The sequence below is a fragment of the Corvus brachyrhynchos genome, unplaced genomic scaffold, assembly GCF_000691975.1.
Source record: "Corvus brachyrhynchos isolate BGI_N302 unplaced genomic scaffold, ASM69197v1 scaffold220, whole genome shotgun sequence".
In the NCBI taxonomy this organism is placed as follows: domain Eukaryota; kingdom Metazoa; phylum Chordata; class Aves; order Passeriformes; family Corvidae; genus Corvus; species Corvus brachyrhynchos.
In genome coordinates, this window is record NW_008236209.1 from 7,042,753 (window position 1) to 7,051,353 (window position 8,601).

An 8,601-nucleotide genomic window follows, 5' to 3' on the forward strand; every position below is an offset into this window, starting at 1 on the left:
TTCGCCTACCTCCCGGCTGCTTCGGGTAGGGCCAGCCGTGCTCCGGAGCGGCGGAGCCTCACAGCGGCACCAGGGGCGGCCCAGCTGACACGTTTCTCGGAGCTACAGCCGTTTCTCTGGGGGTTCTGTGTTGCCAGGCTGTTTATTTGCATACACGGAGTGTTTGATGCATGCATGTGTTTCTGTTTTGTAGATCGTTCTTACATGAGGTTGACAGAAAAGGAAGATGAAACGTTGCCCATAGATGTAAGTTTTTGCAGTGTTTGAAAGGTGTAACGGTGAGGTGGTTTAGTCTCTCAATTGCTTCCTTTTAATGTGCTAGGCAAGCATTAAGGGTAAAGTAGTTTTTAAGTTGCACTTGCATCAGAGTTCCCACTGTCAAAAAGGACCACACTTTCCATCCCAACTTCCTGAGTATGTTGTAGTTGTCAGTGAAATCAAACCTCAGGTCCAGACCTCCCTCTTCTTTAGAACTATTCTGGAGCATCTTGTCCAGGATTCCCTGAACATAGCTCAGAGAGCTTTTGCATCCATCACCTCCTTTGCAGCATAAATATCCTGCACCCTCTGGCTCTGGTTGGTAGACATGTGTTTATCCAGTGTGACTGTGTGAATGTTTGATCCCAGCACAACTTGCTTCAGGGAGGGGGATTTTATTTACATTATTTGCTTGCTTTTCAAATTTCCACTTCAGTTATTTGTTTCCATTTCTCCTTAATCAGAAGGGCGGGGAGATCAGGTGCCAGAAGAGCCAGGCATGGCGCCTAGCCTGGGGCTCCACGGTGTGTTCCTGGCAGGAGTTTGGATCCTGGAGTGCACAGGAACACAGTGTTTGGTCTCAGGCTCTTGCTGAGGAGCTGTCGATTCAGTTGGTGCAACCCAGACTTGTGCTGGGGCAGCTGGAGCTCTGCCAGAGTTTTGCTGTGCAAATAGGAGGGATTTTTAGTTCTCCTGTGCCTCGGTTTCCCCACTGCTGGATTGCCCACCTCTATTTGCTGTCATTGGATGAAAAGCACAAGAGACACTGTGTGAAAGCTGAGATTTTCTGGTAAAAATGCAGAACGCTCAGTGATGTGTGTGTTGCACTGTGCTCCTTCTGTTGCAGATAGTCCTGCAGACTCTGCTGGCCTTCGCAGTCACCTGCTATGGGATAGCACATATTGCAGGAGAGTTTAAAGACATGGATGCCACTTCAGAACTCAAAAATAAGTATGTTTTATTTCTTCTTTTTGTACGCACCGGTATCCACTTCTCTGTACAAACTGTGCCATGAAATCACTCATCTTTAGCTCAGTCCTTCAATGCATGTTGTAGGCAGTGGCCTGAGGGGAACAGCCACACTTGGGAAGGCCAACAGTGTCTTGAGTTTTAGGGAGAGTTAGATAGCAGGCAGAAATTAAATAAACTTCTTGCTTTTCCTCATCCGAAATCCTGCTGTGCAGAGTTGGTTAGAGGAATGAAATGTGCTCGTAGGAAGTAGAGCTCAGGAATCACCACCTGTTGTTGTGACATGATCTCAGACTGCAGGGCTTGGCTCACACTCTGCTTGTGTTTGCTTCTTCATGAGAATCCGAGTCACTTGAATCTCACACAGTATATTCAAGGCAGGACGTGTGAAAGACTCTGAAGAAAATAAGGGATTTTGGATCAAGATTTTGAAGAGGATAGTTGGTTAGAGCACACCAAGGTCATAGGCTCAACCCCTGTATGAGCCGTTCACTTCAGAGTTGGACTCCATAATCCTTGTGGGTCCCTTCCAAATCAGAATATTCTGTGATTCCAGTAGGAAATCGGATGGGCAGATGTTGCCTCTCTGGCCATTTCCAAAACTACAGGGGAGTATGGAAAGTGAAAAAGTTGACATAATTGTATTTCAGAGTGTTCACGTAAAGCCTTTAGCTTGAGGCACCCAGGGGGCTGGAAAGCTGAACATCATCAAGGTGTTAACACAAGTGACAGCTGAACTAAGGCTGGCACATGGTGTGTCTGCAGGCAGCATCCACAGGCTGCCCCTGAGCTCAAGGAAGGAAGGGGAAGTTTGTGACATGGACATCTTGTGGTCTTTTTCACAACTGGCTGTGTATTTCCTCAGTGTTTCAGTTTAGGAAACTTAAAAGCAAGCAAGAGTTTTGGATTGAAAACTTGTATTTCTGTGTTCTAAAGTCAATATGCCCCAGACTGACTGTTCTAAACTCCTTGCTCTGAGAGAATTAACCTTGGCTTTTTACATTTATTTTGAAGGACATTTGACACATTAAGGAACCATCCATCTTTTTATGTATTTAATCATCGTGGTAGAGTATTGTTCCAGTCCCCAGACACAGTGAATTCTTCTTCAAACCAAGATGCTTTGTCATCCAGCTCGGCACTGAAATTTCGAAAACTTGAACCTCTGCGCCGCTAAGACTTTTACAGATGATAACCCAGGACACTGAGATGTAATATTCAAGTCGGGGATGTAAACACTTTTTTAATTTCTGGAGCAGTATTTATATTGATCTTCCAGACTTTATAAAGTATATATATATATATAAAAATATATATATATAAACTAATGACCTTCTTTGTACACTGTTAATGAGAATGACCGAATTGTGGATTGGCAATGCAGTGTAAATTCTACAGTTATGCTGTGAAACACATCTTCAAAGTTTCAGATATTAAAACGAGTTGCAGCTGACTTAACTTCAGTTAAAACAAAAAGCAAGCTAGTTTTTCCTGGAATTAATGTTCTTTGACAGGAGGGAATGTTTGAGTGTATTTATTTTCTCAGTTTGCTTGCACTACAGTCTATGGACCCCCTCAGAAATGCTGTGTGCACTGCATCACTGAACAGCAGGAAAAGGGGCAGCACCTGATCCTGGAATGCCTGTGGGACACCAGCACAGTGTGGCAGGGGAAGTCAAAAAGATTGCTTTCATTTTTATTTTTTTACAGTGCTGAAAAACAGTTGTGTGAAGGGTTATTCTTTTTTTTTCCTGGTTTTTCATTACCACATTATTTCCTCGTTGCCCTCCTTTGTTTCATGTCAGTTGCCCCAGGTTGCCTGGGCTGTGGCTGTGCATTGGTGTTTATGTGGGGGAGGCAGCTCACGTAGATAATCTGCCACGCTCCATGTTCACCCCCTGGGTCCATGTTCTCCAGCTGTGAACTGGGGAATGTGGAATGTTGTGAATGTGCTAAACGTAGTGTTGGCACCAGGTACAACCTCCAAGTCATCTTCATATTTAAGTATCAGTAAGAACTGTCCCTTCTGTCAGTGATCCAGGGGTAGGGTCCAGCAGCTTGCTCTGTTTGCTGGCACTAATCCAGGACAACTACTCCTTTTCTGCCAACAGAGCCTTTCACCTTGATTTTTTCCAGCTGAGCCCTTCATTGATTTAAGATTACTGTCTTGATTCCATGTATTAGAACTGATCATACTGTCCTTAATTCTTACTTATGTCTAAATTCTTATCTCCCCTCAGGGGCTGAATCAATGCTAAAATCTCTCTTGGTCTGGTATTTCACCTCCCTGACCCAGCAAAGGGAGGGTAGGTCGAGGTACTGGTGGGGCCAGCAAGAATTTTGCCTGGTTTGAGGATGTTTTTCTGGCACAGTGGAAACTCAGCCTTTTGTCCTGGCATCTGTGGAGTTGTGTTTGGGTTTTTTTTAAACTATTAAGAACTGTCAAAGGCAAAAAGCTTGGCAAAAATACTGTGTAAACCGAAGCCTCTTTTTCTAGCTCTGCCCGTCCTATGGAGTGGGTGCCCCAGTGCTTGAGCAATATCCGTGGCTGCTGCTCTACAATCACTCTTAAGCATCTGGGTTTGATTAGAAAGGGTTACTCTGCCAACTGAAAGCATCTGAGCTGCAGGATTAGTTCCTAAAGTGTCCTGGTTCCCCTCTTGCTGGCGTCACAAATCGGCTCCTGCCAGCACCAAAGGCCTTGGAAATAGTATTGGGTCATCTCTCCATTGGGGACAGAGCTGTTCCCTTGGGGAATAGGGCTGCTGTGCGGCAGCTGCTGCACAGAGGGGAGGCTGAACATGGGCCAGGTGACCTTCTGGGACAGAGGAGAGACAGAATTAGCAGAGGGAGGGAGGACAGCAGGAGCTCAGTAACTACTGTAGCAGATGGGTCCTGCAGCCATGGTTGCACTGAGCCCTTTGCAGAGGGTCTTAGAGCAGAGCTGCTCACGTGGAACATCTGAGAAGCCCCATTCGTGCTGCTGGAAGGCTACAGGGACCTGTCTGAGTTGAGAGGTGCTGCTGTGGGACAGGGAGGTGGAGAATGTCACCTGCTCGGACCAGGTCCTGCTGGGAGCACCCTGGGGTTGTGACAGGGCCCTTCTCATGAGGAGTAGCCTCACTCTGCAGCAGCAACGGTTCTATCACAAAGCTGTACAAATTATTTTTTCTTACTGATCTCACAATGTCAAATAAAAATTGATATCCTTAAAGTGTTTGTTTGTTTATTTCTGACCATTCTGGAGTCTGCTGCAGCAAATCCCAGGTCAGTGACTATTTAAAAGTGACTGCCCAGCACTGACATGAAGTGATTGCCTTAATTATGGCAGCTCTGTGTGAAAGTGCTGTCTGGCCTGGTGTTCATTACTGGGAGGTAAGATTAGTAAGGGGGATCAAAATAGCTGCAAGTAGCTGAGTAAAACATATAGGAGGGAAGTAGTACCAGCCTGGGGCTCTGCTTGCCTTTGAGGCTCCTCATCATCCTCTCTGGCAGAGCTGACATACTTGTCTTCAATTTAACCACAGTAAAGGCTTTTCTACCATGTGCTAATCTCCTGCCATCCCACGGGACAGGCTCCTGCAAAGTCTGGTATTGCAACAGTCCCTGGGGGAAACACTCAGGCTGCTCCTAGGGCTGGCGATAGTTAAAATCCTGGACTTGAGCAAGATCACTTTTCACTCCCTGCTCTGCTTTTCCACTGGGCGAGGTTGGAAAGTTAGCAAAGCACTGGAGGAGTTTACTCAACTACAGCATCCATCAGGATTGCACCAGAGAGAGCAAGAGACTCACCCCTCATCTACTTTCTATGCTGCTGCAGCTCTGCATCCAGCACACAGTACAAGGGGGTAAAACAGCAATAAAACCGGTCTTCTGGGAAGGGGCACCTTAGCCAGCTCCCAAAGCCACCTTGTGCTTACCTTGCAGTGTGGGGTTCTTCACAGATGAGTTTCTCTTCTTCAAAAGCAAAGCAAGAGTTGAGCCAAGCATTTCTTGAATTAGACTGGAGAGCTTCCAGCCTCGCCCAATGAACATTTACACCCGTTGCTTTGGCTACAAGCTGTGATATTTCTGCTACATTAAATAGTAAAATAAAAAATAGGTGCTGGTGATTTCCATTCATTACTGAAGTAGCAGGTTTAATCTGCATTAATTTCAAAAAACCACCTGGGTTTTTGAACTATTCTAGTGAGAGCTCAGTGGGGAATTGGTAAGGAGGGCAGGAGTCATTTACACCCTTGTAGGTGAGGGGATGGGGACCATGGCTTGTGTCAGAGATCGTTCACTGGTGGAGCCCTTCCATGTGAGGCCAGAATGGAAGTGCAGCTGGCAGAAGTACTTACACTAGAGGTCAATAGGGCTGAACTGCAGCACCATGTGTGGAAATCCCTCCTGGTTACACATCTGATGTGTCCCCTCCATGTGTCCCAGATGGAGCCATTGCTGCAGTCTGGTGCCAGGACCCATGTGGTCTGTGCCCCACTGCTGCCCAAAGCTGGAGCACAGCTTTCTCGGGAAAGCTGGCAGCTAACAGGCCCTTCCAGGTGCTCTGGAGCACCCACACAGTTCCCCTCACTGGAGAAAGCAGAGAATGATGATTACTTTCTATTGATTTTCTATTGATGATTTTTGGTTTCCTTACCGCTTGCTTCCCACGGTTTGGGTTCTCTCGCCCTTTACCACACTGCAGCAGATCTACCCTTCTCCATCTCTGACACCCTCAGCAAGGACATTAATTTTGGGGACATCCTCCAGCTGGATACAGCCCTCCTCACCAAGAGTGGCACCATTTCTGCTCCCTTTTGGGACCACCTGCACCAAACGGCAGCAATTTTCCACCAGACGATTCGGGAAGGCTGAGGCTCACCCCACAGGATCTGGGGCCACAGTGCTGCCCCTGGGCCCCTCAGCCGGGCAGAGAAGTTCTGCAGTTCCCTGCTGTCCTGGCCGTGCTGTGCCAGACTGGCAGACTGCCTGCGGAGGGGAAGGGCAAAGCAAGGCTATTTTGAATGTTAAACAAGCAGAAAAGATTTTGGTACCAGCTCTCCACAGCCAGCACAACAACAAAGGCAAAACACTCCTTAGATTTGGCCTTGAGGTTCACCTTGAAGCCATAATCACCAGGGGCAGAACCCCGGTGGAAATAAAATCTGATATTCCGGCAGGTGAAAGCCTTTTAATCAACCCCAGGTTGGTCTCAGTGACACAATGCCATTTCAAAACACTTTGGACTGCAATGAAAGCTACATCTTTAAAATGGCAGCGAATTAATTTTCCTGTCCTGCTAACTTAATCCTTTTTCCAGCCAAGAAAGGCAAATGGGAGTTCACAGAGCAGCGAGGCAGCCGGGAGCCTGGCAGCGCAAGCAGGAACACAAGCTCCAGGGCTCCTTGGCAGGGGCCCAGGCTGTGTGGTGTCACAGCTTCCCAGGCCATTTTAATAGGAAGGGAGATAGAAAAAAGAATTAAAAGGTGACATTTGGATTATCAATGGCTCATCCTATGCCAGTGGTCCCAGGGAACCCAAAGCCCCCCATACAGAGAGATGTGGCTGTTTATTCCCCATTCCTATCCCAGTGCTGCCAGGCAGAGCACCCAGCACTGGCAGTGCCCTCCCTGCCCAGACTGGTGCTGGCTGAACCAGTTTCCCCAGGATCTGCCAGAGGCAGGTCATGCTGCAGGGGCACTTCACTTTGGATTTCAGAAAAAAAAAAAAAAAAAAAAGGAAAGAAAATATTCCCCTCCTCCCCCAAAGTATTTCTGCTGCGTATTTTAGAGCAGTTCAGGGCCAGCCACAAAACACCAGTGCTGATGTCCTCGGAGCTGCTCCAGAATCCCTTGTCCCTGCCCCAGGAGGTCTCTGCTGCAGTGCAGGATGCAGGAGGAGTATCCTGTGTGCACAGCAAACACTGAAGCAGTGACTGATTCCCCACCCCGGATGCAGAAGTGCACAAAACAAGACGCATCCCAAAGTAATTTTGAAGCAGCCAGTTAGGCAGGCACTTCAAAGAGGGCCTTCTCCTCCCAACATCCACACCAAGCTGTCACTCCCTGGGCCATTACCGGTGCCTTCAAGGCACCCACAGGCCTGGGTGAGCCCCAGCGAGGGCAATCCCAGGGAGGCACCACCTCCCCAGCACAATGTAAAGCACATGGAGGGGAGAGAAGGGGCCAAATGATGCCACCTCCTTACCCAAGGCCACCATGCTGCTCTACAGCCTCCTGTCACACACAGATCTCTGCTGAGGGACCTTGGGGATGGTGGCACCATTTCAATGTGAAGTCACCACCATCACTCTGAAGCTAGAGCTGGCTGCTCCTTCCATACCTATTTGAATACAGCACCTTCAGATCACAAAGGAAAAACCACAGCAGAGCAAGGCCCATGTTCATCTCCCACGGGAGGGACCCACATATCCTACCCCACATATCCTACAGGATGCACCAGGGCTGGTTAAAAATCCCAAGTCTGCTGGTGGTCAAGCACAGCCATGGCCATGCTGCTGCCTTGGGTTGTCCAGGGCTGGCAGGGGGGGACAACCATGGAAACAGCCTGAGCTGTCTCCCAGCATGGGAGCAGCAGGCAGGGGAGCTCTGCAAGGCACTCTCTTCTCTGCCTTTGCTTCTTGTGCTCAAGCAGCAACTGCAGAGCTTGAAAGGGGCAGACCTGAGGCTCAACCCCACCACATTCCAGGAGCAGAGCAACAGGATGCTCCACAGAGATGAAGTGCAAGTTAAAACAGGGGCAGTGAAGTAAGGAGTGAGTCACGTCAGATGAGTTCCAGACAGAGCAGAGCACTCCATCAGCATGAAACCCCCCTTTCAGGGCCCCACACCAGCCTCGCACTGAGCACAGTGCCGACCTCCCAAATTCACCACTGGTCAATCCCTCAGAGCAGCTCCCACCTCATGCCTGAGGATGAACGGGGAAAGGCTTTCAACCTCTTTCTGGCTTCCTATCATGACAGGAGCTGTCCCTTTCATCTCCTTACTTTCACAACCCCTTCTCCCTTCAACAGTGGGCACACTGAGTCCAGAGGTGGAAGGCAGACCCTGGGAAGGAGAGCCTGTTTTATCTACATCCACAGGAATCCAGCTTTGACCACCTGGAACCCCGACAAAAAACAGCTTTCAGCTGCCCCACGAGGCCAGAGCCTCCTCAGGGGTCCTGATGTGTGAAGAAAAGCCATCACCATCACTCAACCTATTTATCCAGCAACCGTTTCCCTTCACAGTCTGGGCCGTGACTCACCAGCAACTGCCTTTCCTGCGGGGAATTCACAGACAGTTCCCAGGAGTCGCTCTGACCCGGTTTCACCTGCTGGAAGCCGCAGGGGCTGCCGGCGCAGCAGCTTGGGGAGAGACTTTCCCGCCC

At 48.8% G+C, this 8,601-nt stretch overlaps 1 protein-coding gene across 1 annotated transcript; it reads left to right on the forward strand.

Annotated features, from left to right (window-relative positions):
• The first annotated feature begins 17 nt into the window (after positions 1–17).
• Positions 18–4,441, forward strand: MMGT1 (membrane magnesium transporter 1). Its single transcript, XM_008642555.2, has 3 exons — positions 18–246; positions 1,106–1,209; positions 2,242–4,441. The coding sequence occupies exons 1-3, from the start codon at positions 175–177 to the stop codon at positions 2,402–2,404; spliced, it is 339 nt and encodes a 112-aa protein (XP_008640777.1). The 5' UTR covers positions 18–174; the 3' UTR covers positions 2,405–4,441.
• The last annotated feature ends 4,160 nt before the right edge of the window (positions 4,442–8,601 follow it).